Genomic DNA, 19,648 nt, shown 5'->3' with positions numbered 1-19,648 from the left:
GGTATGCACCCAAGAGGGATGAAAACACATCCGCACAAAAGCTTGCACACACATGTGCATGGCAGCATTAGTGACGACCGCCAGAAGAAGCAAAACACTCATATGCCCACCAACCGATGGATACACAAAACGGGGTCTGTCCACGCAATGGACTATTACTCCTTAAAGCAGAACGAAGTGCTGACAGGTAACACATCATGGGTGAACCCTGAAAACATGGCAAGCAGCCAGGCACAAAGGTCTTACAGTGGATGATTCCACTTACAGGACAGGTCCGGAGGAGGCAGACCCGTAGGCATGGACGGCAGGTTGGCGAGGGTTGAGGGCCGGGGCGGGGGGGCGGGGGGCGGGGCTTCTGTGCCGGAGGGTGGCGCGTCTGAGAGTGGGCATGCGCACCGCTGCCCAGTCTTGTGACTTCGCTAGAAACCAGCGAAGTGCGCAATTTAAAAGGATAACCTTTATGGGAAATGAATTGTATTTTAATAAAGTTATTATTTTTTTTATTTACCTTTAGAGCTGCCGCCAAGGACACTATTAAAAAAGTGACCTTGAATAACCCCCTCAAGCGCTCTGTGCCTCAGTTTCCTCATATATAAATTAAAGTAGTGATCGTAATACCTAGCTCTGAGAGCCATTATGAGGATTAAATGAAATTATGAGTGTAAAATTTTTGGCAAATGCTCACTCACAGTGAGTGCCCAATAAACGGGGGCTTTTCCTAAGACCATGGTTCGTATCAGACCCCCGGCGCTGTGCTGGGGCCCAGGGCCCAGTGGGGAGGGGGGCGCGGGGCAGACCAGCTCCTTCTCTGCAGAGCTCACGGGAGCAGGATGAAAACTATCAATTCGGGGAGCAGGGAATCCCAGGGGACACGCGCTGGAGCCGTGACCGGAGCCCCAGGGCGCCGTGGAGGCGGGGCATGGTGGCCCCTCCGAGCAGACCCAGGGGCGTGCTGCGCGTCAGGCGGGGACTGGCGTCTGGAGAAGAGCAACATACTGTGTATTTCTTCTAACCACAGGTGTCAGTTGTCCAGCCTAAGAGGCGCCATTATTCTACGTATATAAAGAAAGATGAAAGTGTTCCCAATGTAATGACAGCTCACCATCAAACCCTAACTTCATACACCTGTTGAATAAAATGCAATAATAAATAGGTGCATCTCAGAATTGAGGAAAAGATCGTAAATGCCAAGCACTTCATCCGAGTTGACGCGTACCTGCAACAATTCTGGGGTCTGTTCAGTCCTTACGGCCAATCCAAACCAAGTCTAAGGTTCCTCCAGCTCCCGTGGTGGCCCCCGCCCCGCACCCTTATCTGCCCTGGCTCTAGACCTCAGCCTGACCCTAGAAGCAGCCCCATCCTCAGCACCAGCAGCAGTCCTAACTCGACCTCAGCCCCAGCAGGCACATTTTGATTCCCGTACTAGAGGAGGCCATGATGACATCCAGCACGGTGACCAGAGTCCATAGTATTGTCAGCTGCCAACAGAGTAAACCCTAAACGTTCTCCTCATAAGGGCACATATTTCCAGCACATTCTTCCATGGCTGGAGGCAGCCCGGCAGGGCCGGACTCCCAGCTCTGAGCAGCTGGCCTGGTTGTCAGTCCATCTGCCCCAGGTGGATGCCCCGGGGCTGCCATAGCCCTCCTCCCGAGGGGATTGGGGTAATCAGATTTGGCCACATCCCACACCTGTGCTCAGCCCCCCTCTCCGCAACACTCCACCTGGTCCCAGGTACAGCCAGGAGGAAGGGGCTGCGGTGGAGATTCCGAAATCCTGCACACCCCCCACCCCGCTCCTGGGGGCAGGCAGTGTGCAAAGTCCTGCTATGTCTCCTGTCTCGGCTGGTCTCAGCAGCACCCCTGGGAAGCAGAAGGATCTAGAAGGCAGCCAGGCAGCTACCTGCATCTGCTCGGGAGCCAGGCACCTGTTTCCAATCCTGGGTCCCCTTGCTCACCATCTCTCTCTCTCTCCCCCCCCTTTTTAAAGATTTTATTTATTTATTTATTTATTTATTTATTTATTTATTTTTAGAAAAAGGGGAAGGGAGGGAGAGAGAGAGAAAATCATCAATGTGTGGTTGCCTCTCGTGCACCCCCATCCGGGAACCTGGTCGGCAACCTAAGCACGTGCCCTGACTGGGAATCGAACTGATGACCCTTTGGTTCGCAGGCCAGCACTCAACCCACTGAGCCACAGCAGCCAGGGTCTGCTCACCATATCTCTTAATGAGCTCTACCTCAGCATCCACTGCTCACCACACTGAGGCCGCACGTGTGTCTGTGCATACGTGTGCCACTTGGCACCTCTGTCTCAGGCGGTGAGACTTTTAGGCTTCTGTAGTCAGTGATTTTGTGCGTACAGGGTGGGGCAAGGGTAGGTTTACAGTTGTTCCTTTGGAAAATAATACACCAATAACTAATAATAAGAGAATGAACTCTTTGTTCTGTGTACTCACAACTGTAAATCTGCTTCTGCCCCACCCTGCATGTATCGCTCTCTCGTGCTCACATTAAAAACAAAAAACACACGCAGTATGAATCGTTCTCCTCCGGCGTCAGAGTCTGACTTCTGGGAATCCAGCCCCTGGATTCCCACGGAGCCTCAGCCTCTGGGCCGCCATGCACGCTGAACCCATTCACAACAAACTCCTCTCGTCCTCACAGCATATATGGACTGGACTACAGTTAACCCCAATTTACAGGTGCAAAAACTGAGGGCCAGCCAGAGGCTGAAAAACTTGCCCAAGCAAACTGATACAGACAAGAGTCCTGCCTACACCAAAGCCCTGGCTGAAAATTTCCTCCTTGCCTAGCTGGGGGCTGAGCAAATAGAATGAGGCTTTGGGCAGATCCGGGTTTGCATAATGCTCCTGCTTCCTTCTTACAACCTGGGGGACCGCTTGCTTAATCTCTGAGGAGCACTTTTCCTCCTGTGCAAATGGGGATAATAATGCTAATTATAGGGACTTTAAAGTGTATTAAAGATAAGGAAATACTATTGAGATTCTCTTTATCTTTCCCATTCAATTGGGGACCTAGACTAATTTTCTGAGCCCAGTTGAGTTTCCATACAATGACTTGAGTCATAGAAGTGTTCAGAGCCTTGGAAAATGCTACATCCGGACCCCCAGGCTGCCTCTGCAGGCCAAAGTTCAGACCAGCCCACATGGGGGTGCAGGTAGGTATCTTGCTGTCCCTAGAACGTTCCTATCTGGTTCCTAGGAATCCCTTTTGTGCGCTGGAGTCTTGCAACAAAACCCCAGCAAGCTGTCCAACGTGGACAAATCCTCAGACCCAGAGACCCTGGAAACTGCTCCGTCACCCCAACGAACCAGCTCTGAGTGGGTGAACCCGGGATGTGAGCTCAGGTTTGTCTCAGGAGAATTGTTGGTCCAAAACCTCGTGGCTAATACTCCCCAAGACTGTCAACACAGACGAAGCAGGCTCACTGGGGGGAAAAAAAAAGGCCTGGCAGGATATACGAATATGCATATGGAAAAATCAAACTTGTGTCTACATTGGAGTTACGAGTCCACGTGACTCCCGATAACTTTGCACTATGACAGAAACTGCCTGCCCCTGTTGGCTGCACGGGGCAGCTAAGATCGCCTGTTCGAGCTCCTCCTTCGCCATCCCTTTCATTGCTGGAATCTCTTTCGAGTGTAAGCTCCATGAGGTCCAGGGCTTTTCCTCTTCCTCCTCTTCTTCCCGGCACCCAGAAGGCAGATGAGAAACACCCATGGAGTGATTGCCCCGTGAGTATGAATGCAAAAGATCAAAAGTACCAATCCCATGCTTCATAGCAGCAATGCCTTTGTTGTTGTTTTAATTCCTTGTTCACTACCTCCAGCTCAGTTTCATGAACACCCACCGGGCCCCTGCCAGGCACGGTCAGGTGCCAAGGGACACGGGTGTTAGTAATTACACTCACCCCCCCACCCCCACTTGTTTCCCAAAGATGAAGAGGGGCAGGAGGCAAAGACTGAGGTCCTCATTGCAGAGATAAGTGAACACACGTGAGGGGCAAGTTTTTGGACTTGAATCTGGTCTTGAGACTTGAAACCTGCAATTTGTCCAGCTGCTGTCTAGGAACCCAGGGGAGCAGGTCATTAGCAGGGGGGGCCACATTCCCAGGGATGCCGTTTCCCGGGGAAGAAGTGTTGGTGGAGGAAGACAGGAGGGACTGGCTGGGCAGGTCCTTATCGCGAGTCCTTTGTCTGACCTTGCCGCCGCCGGTGCGGAGGAGGAAAAGAGATTCCTGTGTGGGAGATCCTGGGTTTGGATGCTTGTTTAACTTTCATTTCACAAGCAAAACATAGAGGGCCTGTCTTTGTGCAAAAAAAGGAAAAATATTGGCGATGAGGCTCCACGCCCTTCTCACCAGCCCCCATCCCAGCCCCTCCCACGAACAGGTTATCACTGCCGTTGATTAGGGTCGTGGACCTCCAGGTCTTTTTCTCTTGAGTTTTTATTTCTCCCTTAAACATGATATAACACGTGCTATGTTCCAGGCATTGCCTGAACTGCCTTCCGGATATTAACTCACTTATGTTCTCGACCCCACAGAAAGTAGTGTGGTGTCCTGCGGATGAGCACACACGCGCACGGAGTGACACCACGCTTCTCTAACTTGCTGTTGTCACTCAACGATAACAATACATCCTGGGGTTTTCCCGTCTCCGCACGCAAACGGTTGCTTTCCTGTCTTCAATGGCTGCGTGCTTGGTTACCCAGTGTGAGTGTGCGGTGGTCTTTTTAATGAGTACCCTGCTGGTGAACATTCAGGTTACTTCCATGCCATGAATACCCACCCACAAAACCCTGACTATGCCAGTAAGCGTGGAAGGGATTTCTGGGGCAGACTCAGGTCGGGGGTCTGGAACCTTACCTTCAGCAGGTTAATCTCTGAGTTGCATGTGCTTGGGCAGAGGGGTTGGGCCTATCGGTGGGTCGGTGGGTCGGCCGTGGGTAGGGAGCTTACGACTGACCTCGGACCTGAAAACTGGCCCCGTCCCACTGGCTTTCCTAGGCAGGCAGAGAGAGACACGGGCGAGGGCCGCCTCACCTGGGGAGGAGCCGCACCCTCCCATCCCAGCAGGTGGTCCTGGAGTGCGGCAGATTCACTGCAGCTGGAGGCCACCTGGATTTCCCCCAAAGCAGAGTAGCAGCGGCGGGTTATTTGAAGGAGCAAAAGGCCAGGCTGCACTGGGAGGGGTCAGTGGGCCAGAGCTCCCTGGCCACCGGGAGGCCCGTGGAGGCCGTGACTTGCAGCACTGAGACCTGGAGTGAGTTACTGGGGGACTCTGGCCCTTGGTTTCCTCATCAGGAAAGCCGAGCTCCTGCCCCGTGCCCCACCCCCATTGCTTTCACCTGACAATCAAATGAAGTTGTAGAGAATTTTAGTTCCTGAAGAAAACACCATTTCCCTTGAAAATTCACCCCCCCGCCCAGGATTTAACCTCCTGTTGTGCAGCCAGTCTTCACCATCCCTTGGTGAACACAGCGCTTAAACTGCCTATGTGGGGGGGAGTGGGGGGGAGTGGGGCCTCAGCGGCAAGTCTCTGGATGTGCTGGGGGCTTGGTGCCTGCGGAGAGGACTGCAGCTGCCTCGCGGGGGCTTGCCTGCTACCCTCGCTCCCTCGCCCTCTGAAGGGAGCCCTAGCCTCCCCATGTGACAGAGCTGAAGGCCGAGCCTCAGCGTTCACAGGGCTTGCTCCAGCTCCCACAGCTCATTGGCACCAGTCAGCTGACCTACATGGGTCCGCTTAGGTCTCTAGAGGTAGCCGTTTTCACCTTTCCACGGCCAGGAGAAGGCATCGTGGGGGGCCGGTTGTGTCTGGGCAGCTCTGCTCCCTCGCCCCTAGGTGGCCTGGAGCTCGTAGATCCTGACCTTCCTGCCTCTCCGGCGGCGCCAGCGGGGAGGGAGCTATCTTCCCCGAAGACAGCGGGACTCCAATTCACGTTGAGTCACGTCAGGTGTCCGAGCTAGGGGGAAACGTGCATTTCATGTCCAGGTCGCTCCCCCAGCTCACAGATGGGAAAAGGAAGGCTCCAACCGGGACGTAACCAGGCAGGTCTGGGGAGTCCTCACGCTTCCTCCATTCAGGGCCCACCATGGGACACCCCGCTCAGACGTGTCAGTCCTCAGGTTCAAAGGTGACAGCCGGCATGCCGGCCTGTGTACACAGGTGTGGCTGAAGAGACACAGGTGTTCCGTGCAGGCCAACCCTAGCTGCACCACGACCCCAGCCAGCTTCTGGGGGCCTGACTTCTCCCTCTCCTCCTCTTTTCTTTATTCCAGCAGGGCACCCACTGTGTTTAATTAGCACTCTCCTGCTGATGGTCTTTGGCCTGGAATTTGGGGCGATCTAGAAGCAGGGGGGCGGGGGCAAAGGTGAAAATGTATTCTTTCCCCAAACAAAGAGTTAGTTAGCACGCCCATTGTGCCAAGGCCTGTGGCCAGCTGTGGGAGATGCAGAGCTGAATCCACGCTGATTCAGCTGTGGTCCCCAGTCCTCTACCTGCGGGAAAACTTGTTCTGGGGCACGGGCAGTCCCCAGCAAGTACCTCCGGGTGTTCAGAGTGAGAGAGGGGACACATGCACACGGCAGGACAGGGAAACCAGGGCTGGACATCAGAACCAGGAGGGGATGGCCATGGAGGAGGAGAGGGCACAAGGGGACTGAGCGGCACAGAGCAGGAGCCCTTTGGGCAGCTAAGAGTCCTGAGGGATTGTGGGGAGGGGAGGCAGGGAAGGGACTCGGCCTCAGGGAGCCAACGGTCTTGCCTGCCAGGCTGACCTGGGAAAGGTCCATTGTTTGGCAAGAGTGGACGTAGGATGAGAGCAAGAGGGTGTCTCTTGGAGCTGACCAGGACTGAGCTCAGATTCAGGCCTCAGCTGGGAGACCTTGGGCAGACCAGGACCCCTGTCTGGTCTTGGTGTCCTCTTCAGAAACAGGTCCCACCTTCAGACGGCGCAGCGACCATCTGCTGAGCACACCCTGATGGTCCTCTGCTTCTCTCTGCCTTTTGGGCCAGAGCTTCAGGATCGGGCGCCAGGTCCACTGGCTCCACCTTCTAGAACAACTGAACCAATAATAGTCTGCGCTGATTTGCACACGGGCACGCTGGCCCTCGGCACTGGCTCAGGCTGCTCTGCGCCCCAGGACACAGAGGCTTGCTCTCATTGAGGACACGAACCCATAAAAAGGCAATTTGTTACCAGGTTGGGAGGCTGGGCCCCCTCCACCCCCGACACGGACCCGAGAAGGGAGATTTCACAGCGACGCCGGCCCTGTGAGCGAGAAATATTCAATAAAGAACTTCCCCGAAACACGGCGCGGTGTGCATTCGCCACACATATTCAATATCCATCTTTCATCGGAAGTGCCGAGTCCGTCTGCCAAGCAAGGGCTCTCTACACAGCAGCCCGCCCTGCCGCCGCTCCCCTGCACTGCAGGGCTTGAGCGGCGAAGGAGCGCTTTGAAAAATTATTTCAAGCCCAACTTTCACTTGGTCACCCCGGTCTAGTTTAACTTGGAAAGCTACTTTCTGAGGGTTTGGGCGGGGTTGGGGGGCGGGGAGAATGGCCAAGGCTTAAAATCAGAATGTGGACGGCATTATCAAAAACTTATGTTCCTGTCCCAGAGTCAACTGGAGATATTTTAAGATCCAAATCACTCCAGAATTCTAGAGTTTCAGAGAAAGTATTGTCAATTAGTTGGGCACCAATGTGTTTCGACGTCATCATTTCACTTGCAAATATTGCGCTGACCTACCAGGGCAGGGCAGAAAATGACTATTTCTACAAACCTGATGAGAGGGGAATAAAATGTTCTTTAGGGACCTGTTTAAAAAAAAAAAAAAAAACCTGTGAAGAAAAAAAAAAACCCTGTGAGGGATCATGTAGACAAGAAGGGGTTCTTTTCAGTTCAACTGTCCTATGTTTGGCTCATATACTGAATTCCCCAAGCTGTCATTACTAAGAGCAGGCGACTTTCCCCATAATACATAAATTACCAACAACCCAACGGCATGGGAGATGGACTCCTGTGATTTTAAAGCCAAGACCTTCTGGTCTGCAGAAAGAATTTTACTGCTAAGTGAAACCAAATCCACATCCTGGTTCAAGCACCATTCAGGTTTGCTCCCTGGCTGAGGGCAGACGCCCAAAACAAGAAAATAAACACAAGCTTCAGGAAGCGGGTGACCAAGGAGCTGGCTGCTATTGGAACCGACTGGTTCAGAAATGGTCAAGCATGTCACACAAAGGAGTAGCAGGTCGGGGAAGGAGGGGGTATGTGTGTGCGTGTGTGTGTGCATGTGTGTGTGTGTGTGTGTGTGTGTGTGTGTAGGGCAGTGTATTCCTGGCTAAGAAAAGACGATGAAAGCCCCACCAAAAATCAAACAAACTGAAAGTCTGGGTTGTCCCTGGGAATTCTCCTTTTCCCCATCAGGGACAAGCAGGGAACCGGCCCGAATTCTCCAGACAGGCCAGTACGGGCTCCGCCTCCTCTGCTCACAGCAAGGCCAGCTTGAGCCACAGCTTCAGGCCACTCTGATGGTGGCATTGAACAGGTGACACAGCCTGTGGCCTCCCTCCCACCCCCGTTTCCCTGACTCTGCCTGACTCCTCAGGCTTCCAAAACCTCGGTTTCTGCACACAAGCTGCGGGCGAGGGAGCCGGCTGCAGCTTGAAAAGGCGGCAGACCGGAGTCACGGGGCCCTAGTGAGCACCCTCCCCGGAGTGCAGAAAACTGCTCAAAACCACACGGAAGCGAGCTGGAACTTCCTCCAGCCCCACCTTGCAGGACGAGGCACACCTGGGAAGTTGCTTGTCAGCTCCTCACTGCCACAATTCAAAAGAATCAACAACATCACCCCAATAAACTCAATAAAAAGGAAAAAATTACTAAAACACACACACACCATGCTACCTCATAGAAATTCCACATCCAGCTCTTGAGACGACCTGTCAGCAAATGTCCACGTTACCAAATCCCCTTTAAAAATATACGTGCACTGACGAAGTGGCATATTGCACCTATCTCCACCAACAGTAACTTCTCTTGACCCAAAATTTCATATATGTAATCCGGCCACCCACGCACGGCTATCTTTCCCTATAATCTTCCGTTTTATTTGATAATACTCTTTCTTAAAAATAAAATAAAGAAGAAAACTCTTCAACCTCCCAAGTTATCTTTTAAGTATTAAGTGTTCCCCTTTTACCCAAAATATATGCCTCGCTTTGCTAACTTTAATCGCAAAGTTTCGAGGGTAAGTTCCTGAAAGTTAGGCAGCTTAAAGCTTCGGAATTATTTTATTAGCAAGTCGATTGTTTTTCCACGACTTTAAAACTAGAGCTAACAAAAAAAATTACCCTTATCCATATCAAAATGAGCAGAAAGTTGAGACCGGGATGTAGAATGCCTCCAAAGACAAAAACACAAAACACAGAAACTCAAAAGCCTGGTGGCTGCTCTATGTCGTGGAATGTGTCCTTTCCTTTCTGGCTTGCGGACCACAACATGTGTGTTGGAATGCACAAGAAATGTGACCGAAACGCCTCCTCCTATCTTTGCCTGAGAGTCTCCTTTTTCCTAATTACATGCCCCCAACCCCCTGTTTCGACGAAGAGGATCTCCGTTTGCTCCGAAGTTTCAGCTGTGACGGTGACACAGGTCTCCACGGCTTCACGAGTGTCCTCGTCCCCCCACACCTCCAAAACCTCACAAAGGGACGGTGCCTCTGGGCAAGTCTGTGTGTGACAAGCTGACAGGCACAATAAACACAGGCAGAATGGGGGAGAACAGACGGGGGGGTGGGGGGGGATGCCGGCCCTGTCCCCACGCACTGGGAATCCGCATGTGGCCCTGTCTAGCAACCACGGGGCATTTGCTCTGCACCCCCCTGGGAGACCTGCGGACCAATCCACATTCCAATGCTTATGGATGGGAGACGGATCTATTAGCAACAAATGGGCTTATGCAGATACATGTGTTTCAGAAACCCTGGCAGCCCACAGCGGCCCCTGGACGGTGCCCCTGCCCCGACTTCTCTCCCAGCTGCAGCCTCCCACCGAGAAAGACCCCGTGCCTGGCTCAGGCCCGCCGCCATTTGTGTCCAGTGACTCCATGTCCAAGGTGACTCTCCTCGGAGACGGAGTGACGTTTGCATCTTAATGGCTCGGGGACACGGAGCCGTTTCGCTGGGAACATCCCGAAGTGAGACCCAGATTTCTTAACACCTATTTGTGTGTTGTTGGACTGATTGGCTCGGCTCTAAGACAAGCGTTTAATGACACGCCAGTCAGTCCCAGCCCCACTTAAGTGTCCCCTCGGATGGGCCAGCTTAAAGGAGAATGACAGAAAATGTTCTTTAATGACTATGGTTTACCCATTCCTTTCAGATAGTAAGTGGCACGTTCTCACCTCATTTGCAGCTTTTAATCTCAAATGGACATTGCTTTTGAAATATCCTCTTTCTTTCTTTCTTTTTTTTTTTTTTTTCTCCCGGAGGCTGCCACTTGAAAGTTGAAATCCAGCAAGAACGGTAATGGTTGGTGCCAGCTTTCTGAATTACAGGGTGACTGCCTGAGCCGATCCTAAAAAGCAAGTGTCTTTTTTTATGCCGCATAAAAGGCTGAAATGTTTACATATCAAAAGGCTATAGGCCAATTTCTGTCAAAATTACACATGAAGTTAAGCAGTACAAGCAATTTATTTAAACACTAGTCATTGTAGAAAAATTCAAAACCATATGCTCTTTTAGCAGTTTTTACAAATGCATTTGACCCGTGACTTGGCTAGACATACAAGCTTCATAATTTACTCTAAATTTCAAATCCCCTTGACGTTTAAATAAAAGATCTTCATTAATGAGGTTTACATGAATGAAAACTTTAGAAGCTGATATCGATTAGCGAGGGGCTTCGGGAACCGTCTGTGCGCTCGCTCTAATTTTCAAATGACTGACTTCGCTAATCATTTCAAGAGAAAGTTCCACCGAGAACAAATTATCGTCATTTGCATGCCGTGATTCGCGAAAGCAAGGGTGCAGCCACTTTGAAACAAACGTTAGTAAATAGCTCCGCTGAAAGCGGATTTCTGCAGCCCCTGGCAACCCGGGGCTCTTTTTTTTTTTTTCTTTTTTTTCTTTTTCCCCCTGATGCTTTGGGAACACGTCGTTTTTCGACACCCTCTTCTTTATCCCCAGTGTTATGTTGAATTTTCCTAACACCTTGATTATTCTGTCCTCAGGGGCTCGGTGCGTGCGTTTGGAATGTTGCAAAACTTCCAGCCGAACTCAGCTAGTAAGCGTCTCTACCTCCCGCGGAATGCGGAGGGGCCCAGCCCTGGTGCGCGCTGCCCCTTAGTGGGGTGGCCTTCGTGCCTCCGCCCACCTACCCTCACAGGGGAAATTCCTGGAGGCTACCGGAGGTGTCCTTGACGGAGCGGCACGGCCGTGGAGCCCGTTTTGAGCACTAATTTTGAGGCACTGGATTTTTTTTTTAAACCCCAAATACAAAGTCGAATTGCGCTGTCAAAACCGTGCGGGATCTGCCTGCTGCGCACAGGCTGCCTCGGGCTCTGCGCTGTGTCCCTATTGCCCCTGACCCCTCTAACCGGCCTTGCAACAGGAGCTCCACACGTCTGCAAAGGACACGCCAGCCTCTCGCACGTGTCACGAAAAACCCTATTGAAAGGCATCTGATTATGAACTCTGCTCTGTGGCAGGGCAAGAGGCTGAAAGAATTAAGAAAGGAAAGTTGCTGAAACCGTAAGGAGTTGGGGCCGTAGATGCATTTTTTAAAGAGCCACGCTGCGAGAGTGTGTGTGTGTGTGTGTGTGTGTGTGTGTGATGAGAGCGGGCGACGCTTTTCTCCATGATGAAAATATCTTGGGGCAGGAGGAGATACCCAAACACACGCTCTAAATTCGGGCACGCTGTCTGACAGCAGAGAAGCAATTTAATCTATGCTCTATGAATCAATTTAGTGATGACTGCCGGCGCAAAAGCGCCCGGATAGATGCGGAACTGCAAATAGACCTTACGCATGCAGAACCCGCTTATGCATTCTTTAATGTCTTAAAAATGAGGGCTATTACCGGGGCCACCGACTCCTCGGCAAACACATTTTCATAGACTCCTGCGTGGTGATTGCTTTGTGTGAAATCGTGTTTGGGTGATAATAGGGAAAATCAACGGCGTGTTTACCGCGTCTCCGACCTAAGCGCTCGCCAGCCGCCCGCGGCAGCTCCCGGTCCTCCCATGCTGAGCCGTGCGTGCGGGGCTGACAAACAATCGCGTAGCAACACGAGGTGGGCAATTTGCGTTCGTCGCATTTGTTATTCCAACAGTACCGGGAGACACGAGGCCGCTGATTGTTTGTTTAGCGCGTTTCGGACACTTGTGGGTTTCGGCCGGAGGAGGAGGAGGAGGAGGAGGAGGTGGCCGCGACCCCGACTGCCTCCGGCTCCTGCCTCCCTGCGGATGGAGTGGGACGCCTGGAGATCGAGGGGCAAGCTGGGGTGGAGGCGGGGGAGGTCCCCATCGTGCCGGGGGTGAGCTCCTGGAGAGCGTGTTGAATCACTGGAGGAGGATGACCTCGGGGTCCCTGTGACCTCTTCCCAGAAAGTGCCCTCTGCAAGAGAACAGAACTTTCGACCCCCCTTTCCTTTTTTGGTCCCAGCTGATACCCGGACCCTGTCCTCAGGTAGAGGTGGGGACAGCACACTCCTTTGTCCCAATGAAAAGGACTAAAAAAAAAATGCCCCCAAATCCAACCCCACTCTCCTCGGCGGACGGGTAACAATCGCGGATCCTCATTACATGTTAGGGATGCAAGAGACCCAACGAAGCCCGGCATTGGTTCAATTGACTGGAAAACCTTAGGCCGAGAGGGGAGGGATCGTTTGCAAAAGCGGCAACGTGCGGGCTAGAGCTCTGACTCGCGGTACAAGTGCCCTTTCTCCCGGGAGTCAATGGCACAGGGGGAGGACCGCAGGAAAGCAGGGGTGAAGGCTAAATCTGATTCTTAAAAAGAGCCATGTACCAAGTGCAAGGAGGCACGACGGCGTGCGCAGGGGAGGTTGCCTTATTCGAAAACTCGGAGGCACTCGGAGATCTGCGGTGAAGTCTCCGTGCCGCGCTGGTCTGAGCACCTTGGCAGAAACCTACGAGGACTCCTCCCCTGGTTCCCGCGGAGTCTGCCTCGGGCAGGCTCCGCGAACGTCTGAAAAGGTCCACTCCCGCAGCACCGCCGCCCGCGCCCAGCCACCCACACAAACGCAGCCAGCGACCCTGCGGAAGCGCAGCCTCCTGTGGTCTTCCAGCCACTGTACCCCGCACGGGCTGGGAGGAGTGTGTGTGCCCGGAAACTGGCGGCTTTTACGTCTGTAAGAACGGGAGTAAATGCCTCTTTCCTTGGTTGGTAGGAGAGAGAAGGCGCTACACACAGTTCCGTAAGGGACTGGACCTCACCTCTCCGAAGGGGAGGACCACACTCCTTCCTCTGCAAGCGGTGTGTGTAGGAAAACCCCGCCGTCTCCCCAAACTGAGTCCCATCTCCGTCTTGCCCTAATCTCCGCCGTACAATCGCTTCTTAGTTTGCTCAGCACTTGAAAAAAAGAAGCAAGGCTCTCAAGCCACCAGCGGGTGGGCGGGAGGGCACCGAGGTCCGTACCGGGAGGCCTACGAGGAGGAAGCGCCGCCGCCCAGTTTCTCCGGGCCACTCTTGCGCGCCGCCGGAGTTCTGCGCTCTGACCCGGGGACAGCAATTGACCAGTGCCCTTTCCCCTTTGCCCCAGCGCCGAGGAGGAGGCAGCCCACATGCTTAGACCTAGTACGGCCACTTCAGACAACCCTGCGAGGACCCCTGTTAGTTAACCAGAGAGAAACAGGGGGACACGGGCGTGAGTTAAAGGTGCCCCTCTTTCGGAAAACCCGGCCTCTCGTCCCGCCGCCGTCTCGCTTGGGCCTGCATTGCTCCCTCTCTCTGGAGTGACCGGAGTGGCCTACGTGAAAGGCCGAGAACGGACAGCTCTGCAAGACCCGGCCTTGCGGCGGAGCCCGCAGGACCTCGGGGTCTCCTGTCGTTCTGCGCGCACCGTCTCCTACCTTCTCGCAGGGCTCTGGGCCGCCTGCGCGCCAGCGTGGGCTGGATGCGCCTCCAGAGGCTCTGGCGGGCGGGGAGTGCCGCGCGGAGGATCCGGCAGATCACCGCGGCCGCCTGCGGAGAGCAGCGCTGGCCCACACGGAGGCACGGAGAACGCAGCCTGGGCCTGCCAGCCGAAGGACCGCTTAGGGGCCTGTCCCGGTCAGGGAGCCGGCAAAAGAAGGAGAAAATGCGACTTATTGTGTGTGTGTGGGGGGGGGGGGGGGGGGGGGGGAGGGCGGCGGGCAGGCGGCGCGGCGGCTAGGGAATCCTCAAAGCCTCATTTTTGGATTAAAACAAAAAGAGTTTGGAGGGAGACACCACATTTCCAAAAATAATGATTTTTAAAAGAAAAGAAAAAAAACCCCCACGAAACCTACCGACGCCCATGCAGGAAACAGCTGGAAACACCGGTTCAGAACACTACTTTTGGTGGCCAGTTTAAAAACAGTGGCTGAATTCGGTTTCTGCTGGGTGAGGCCTTAGGGACTGACTGCTATGGTAGTCTTCAAACCCAGAGCGACTGCAAAAACTTAAATGTATATAAATATTTAAAGAAGCGCAATACATCTTTCACCGGCTTTGCCTTTACAAATTTGGGGCTGTGCAAAAACGAAAGTGTTGGGAGTGGCGGTTAACCAATATTCCATTAGGGAGAAAAATCTCAAGATAAAATAAAGGAATAAAATAGAGGAGCAACCGGGCAGTGAGTGCACGGGGGCCCGGAGGAAGAGCGGCATTTTGGGTCCTTCCTGCGGCGGACGCAGCCGCCCCCCCCCCCGCGCCCCCCCCCCCGCCACACACATTTTCTAAAAACAAAACAAAACTAACTCAGAAAGGAGAAGAGGGCAAGAGAGAAAAGGTAGCCCCAAAGTAAAAATCGGCCACAATGAATTCGAGCTTCGTGCAGAGGAAATCGCACGCAATAATAGGACCCAATCTGAGGGGAGAGGCGGTGGGGGGACGGGGGGGGCCGGAGAGGTCCGGCGGAGGGAGTTGTTAACTGCGGCTGCACAATGGCATTAATGAGATTAACCGAGGCAATTAGGCTGCCCGGCCTGCTCTGCAGGTCCGCGGCAGGGGCGGCGGAATGGAAAAGATTAGGTTAATTTCATTAATTCACAATCCACAATCTTTTTTCAGGCCGCTTAACCTCCTCCCCTCCGCACCTCTCCCCCTCCCCCCACTCCGAAGGCCCCCCACCCAAAAGGACATAAAGGGCCAACTCCGGTTCTGTTTGTCATCTGCATATTACCAGGAACTAAATCCAGGATGACGTCGACTCCGTATAAAACCAACAAGAGGTTCAGTTGGGCTAAACTCCGTCCTACCCGCGGGTTGAGTTCAGCCAACGCTGCGGCGAGGGGAGGGCTGGAGGAGGGAGAGCGGACGCAGGGGGCGGGGAGGGGAGAGGACCGCGCGCTCGCCCGCGCTCTCTTTCGGTTTGGTCCGCCTCAGGAGGAGCGCGGACCCCCCCACTTCGCGGCTCTTTCCCCCGCGCGTCTCCGCCGCCCCCAGGTCCCGGCGCGGGGCTTGGGGATGCCCGCCAGCATGTTCAGCATCGACAACATCCTGGCCGCTCGGCCGCGCTGCAAGGACTCGGTGCTGCCGGTGGCTCCCAGCGCCGCGGCTCCCGTCGTCTTCCAGGCCCTGCACGGGGACTCGCTCTACGGCTCCAGCGGCGCCGCCTCCTCGGACTACGGCGCCTTCTACCCGCGTCCTGTGGCCCCCAGCGGCGCAGGCCTCCCGGCCGCGGTCGGTGGCTCCCGCCTGGGCTATAACAACTACTTCTACGGACAGCTGCACGTGCAGGCGGCGCCCGTGGGCCCGGCCTGCTGCGGGGCCGTGCCGCCGCCGCTGGGCGCCCAGCAGTGCTCCTGCGTCCCAACGCCCGCAGGTAGGGTCGCGCTCGCTCCGGCCTTCGCCGCCTGCCGCGGTCCGCAGCCTCTGGGGCGTGAGCGGGTGGGGGCGCTAACTTTTTTCACTTTGCACAGTTTTCTCCTCTTGCAAGACTGGATTCTCCATTCCACCCCCCCCCCCCCCCACGCCGACCCCAACCCCCTTTTGCCGATAGGGCGCAGGGGTTTGCACACTCGCTGCAAACTTGATGCTGAAGTTAGCGGAAACGTAACTCAGTGCCTACATAGGGAGACGCAGGCTTTTAGGATTCCCTAACTGGTTTTGGGGGTGTGCGGGTGGACGCCGGGGCACCCTCCCTCATTTCCCTGCACCCTCGATTTCCGTGCACCTCCAATTTCCAGTGTCCCCTTGCAGACGATTTTAAAGTTGGAGAGACTGCGGCCGACGAGTGCGTGGCGGCAAGGGGAATAGCTGATCGCGTACTCTCCTCTATTGTAGGCTACGAGGGCCCCGGCTCGGTGCTGGTGTCCCCGGTGCCGCACCAGATGCTGCCCTACATGAACGTGGGCACGCTGTCGCGCACCGAGCTGCAGCTCCTCAACCAGCTGCACTGCCGGCGAAAGCGGCGGCACCGCACCATTTTCACCGACGAGCAACTGGAAGCGCTCGAGAACCTCTTCCAGGAGACCAAGTACCCAGATGTGGGTACCCGCGAGCAGCTGGCCCGGAAGGTGCACCTCCGCGAGGAGAAAGTGGAGGTAGGCGCCGGGCGCTGCCGGGTGCACTCAAAAGCCCTTTGCAAATAGTAGGCCCCCCCAACTGGTTTTGCCCGGCCCTCCTTGAGGTCTCCCTGCACCTAAAAACATCCCAGTGGAGGCCCGGAGGCGGCTGGAGGGCGCTTTAGGCCCAGGAAGTTGAAGGAAAAGGCGGAAGCGGGAGCGAGCCTCCTTTCTTTTTGTTGGTGCGAGCGCGGGGGGCATCGCGGGGTCCGGGCCACACTGAGCCCCGGGTTGCCCGGGCACTGGGGCAGCGCGCCTTTGATTTTAACTGTTTTGCCCTCCCTTGCGCAACAGGTCTGGTTTAAAAACCGCCGGGCCAAGTGGCGGCGGCAGAAGCGGTCCTCGTCGGAGGAGTCGGAAAACGCGGAGAAGTGGACCAAGGCGTCGTCCAAGGCGTCGCCGGAGAAGAGGGAAGAAGAAGGTAAAAGTGATTTGGACTCGGACAGCTGACGGCCGCCGGCCGGCCGTGGCGCTTGCCTGACTCGAAGGACTTGCACACACGGACGATGCTACTTTCTTGCACACACGCTGCCTTGCGGGAGGGGGTCGAGAGAGCGGAACGAGGAGCTGTTAATAGTGTACGGAGCCCGGAGGGCCGCGCGGAGGCCGGGGCCGCGCGGGGGCTCCAACCCGGCAGCAGAGGCGGCTGCCGCCGGCGCCTTGTTCCGCGCCGTAGTATTTATAGTTAAATTAACGGTGACACGACAATAAAGTGATGATGATGTAGACGGGTCGCATTCCGTATTGCGTACCTCTCCAACACCACCATCTGAGGCCCAGGAAAGAAAACCATTTAATAATCTAGCTTCGGAAGAAAAATTGAGCAGCTCTAACCTGTCCAAAAAAAAAAGAGAGAAAGAAAGAAAGTGTGGGTAGGAATCAGTCAAGGGGCGGGTGTTCTGGTCTGAAAGCACACTTGGTCTCTAGGTCTCCAGGAAGGAGCGAAGAATACGGGGGTTGTTGGGGGTGCGGGGTGTGGCATTGCCCGGGAGAGGGGCAGCCCGGGGTCCCAGTCCTCCCAGGTCCGTGGGGAGGAGGACTCGCCCTCCTCGCTGACCACGGGAAGCTGTGTCCGGGCAGCAGCATCCACCCCGGAGCTGGGAAAACCTGGGAAACCTCTCGGGACTCCCGGCTGCTCGCCAGGCCCTGCTCCTGCGAAGTCCCCAGACCTAAGGAGGAGGGTTCCCCGGAGAAATTACGCAGTCCAAATGCCCTCTCTCCCTCCGCTTTCCTGGGTCTTTCGTGGTCTCTACTGCAGCCCGTCTCCTCCAGGGCAAGCGCTACTGCCCCACAACTCGCGCTGCGCACGGCTCTTTCACCTGGTGGCCGGATCTCCGTGCCCCCAGCCCGCGACCCCGCGCACAGTAGAGACCTCAGTGGTGCCGGGCGCTTTTTGTTTAGCCGTTCCTTGGGGCGTCTTGTAAGGGCACCTCTTCCTTTTGCAAGAAACTCGACCAGGGCAGTGGGAGGTGGGTTAAGCTTGAGGTCCCAGCGCTCCGTAGGCCAACCAGGCCCGAGAGCAGTGCACTGGCTGCTGAGCCTGCGGGTCGGGAGTGCAGAGCCCCCGCTCTCTGCCTCAAACCGACCGTCTCCCGTCTGCATAAACTGGGGCCGGGAGCCCGCCCGCCCGGTGTGCTGGGCCTCGCCCTGAGAAGGGCTGAAGAAGCTTCCCTGAGAAGTGCTTGGGACAGGACCCAAGACTAGAGCATGCCCTTCTGTATGGTTTCCAGGACCATGCGTGGGGGAGGGCGGTAGGAGAGGCCAAGGGCCAGCAGAAATGGCTTTTAGTGTGTTCGACTTTATAGATTTTTGCATTAAATCCATTTTATACACAAGGAAGCGAAGACTCAGAGCTTCCCTGCTTGGCTGATTTATCTGCTTCCCCGGGAGTATGGGAGCTGGGGCTTCCCCAGCTACCTCCCCCTTCCGTGTAAGGACCCTCCAGGGGGAGGCTGGGCCGGGGCTGGCTGGGGAGCACACTGCCCGTGAGGGAACGGCTCTTTACAAGAAGCAGTATTTTTTACAGCTTCTTATACATTTCAAAGGTGCTCCAGGAGCAGATGAAATATGGGGTGACTCCCGACAGGGCCTTTTTAGTGAGGATTATTCCTGGATGAAAGGAGGAGGTGGCAGTTTGCAGACTGCCCCCAGGGACAAGGTCACCTTGGTTCCTATCCAGACTCCGTCACTTGTGACCTTGGACCAGTTACGGCTCCTTGCTTTCGGGGTAACTGTGCAATGGGCACAGCAATAGTCTCTGCTTCTCAGAGGTGTGGGCATCGAAGGTGCTCACTGGTGTAAAATGGGGCCTGGCACAGCGCAATGTCCCTTCACGGTGGCTCCTTACGTTTTTGAATGTTTAGTGATTCTAGGGAAAGAGAGAGAGACATGAGTGTGAGAGGAACATCAATTGGGTGCTTCCCGTTCACGCCTCAAGTGGGGATTGAACCCACAACCTAGGTTACATGCCCAGACTGGGAATTGAACCCCCAGCCTTTTGGAGTACGGGACGATGCTCCAACCAACTGAGCCAACTCGGCCAGGGCTGTTTTTTTTTTTTTTTTTTTTTTTTTTAATGTAACGATTTATATTGTGTCGGGCCAGCACTTCAGGATTTGTGTATGTGATCTCATTTTCCTTTTCAAGAACTCTTGGGGGGGGGGCAGTGTTTTCACCATTTTGCAGAGGAGGAAATTAAGGTTCAGAAAGGTTAGCTAATTTAGCCCCACTCAGCTCCCAAGCCATAGGGGCAGCCTCTTCGCCCATCTAAGCCTTATACCGTAATTGGGAATGTTGCCGCCGCCGCCAGCGCTGGTGAGAAATACTCCAAGAAGCGGATCCCTTAATTT

General features: G+C 54.8%; 1 protein-coding gene and 1 pseudogene across 1 annotated transcript; both read left to right on the top strand.

Moving 5' to 3' along the window:
- Positions 1–14,310, top strand: part of LOC114492126 — a 35,036-nt pseudogene extending 20,726 nt beyond the window's left edge.
- Positions 14,311–15,481: 1,171 nt separating this feature from the next.
- On the top strand, positions 15,482–17,525 carry GSC (goosecoid homeobox). The gene is made up of 3 exons (XM_028507445.2): positions 15,482–16,057; positions 16,519–16,778; positions 17,094–17,525. Exons 1-3 carry the CDS (start codon positions 15,700–15,702, stop codon positions 17,247–17,249), a joined length of 774 nt encoding a protein of 257 aa, XP_028363246.1. The 5' UTR covers positions 15,482–15,699; the 3' UTR covers positions 17,250–17,525.
- Positions 17,526–19,648: the final 2,123 nt, after the last annotated feature.

Source organism: Phyllostomus discolor, chromosome 1, assembly GCF_004126475.2.
Source record: "Phyllostomus discolor isolate MPI-MPIP mPhyDis1 chromosome 1, mPhyDis1.pri.v3, whole genome shotgun sequence".
Classification (NCBI taxonomy): Eukaryota; Metazoa; Chordata; class Mammalia; order Chiroptera; family Phyllostomidae; genus Phyllostomus; species Phyllostomus discolor.
Note: the sequence above shows the minus strand (reverse complement) of the source record. Positions and strands in the feature narration are given on the sequence as shown.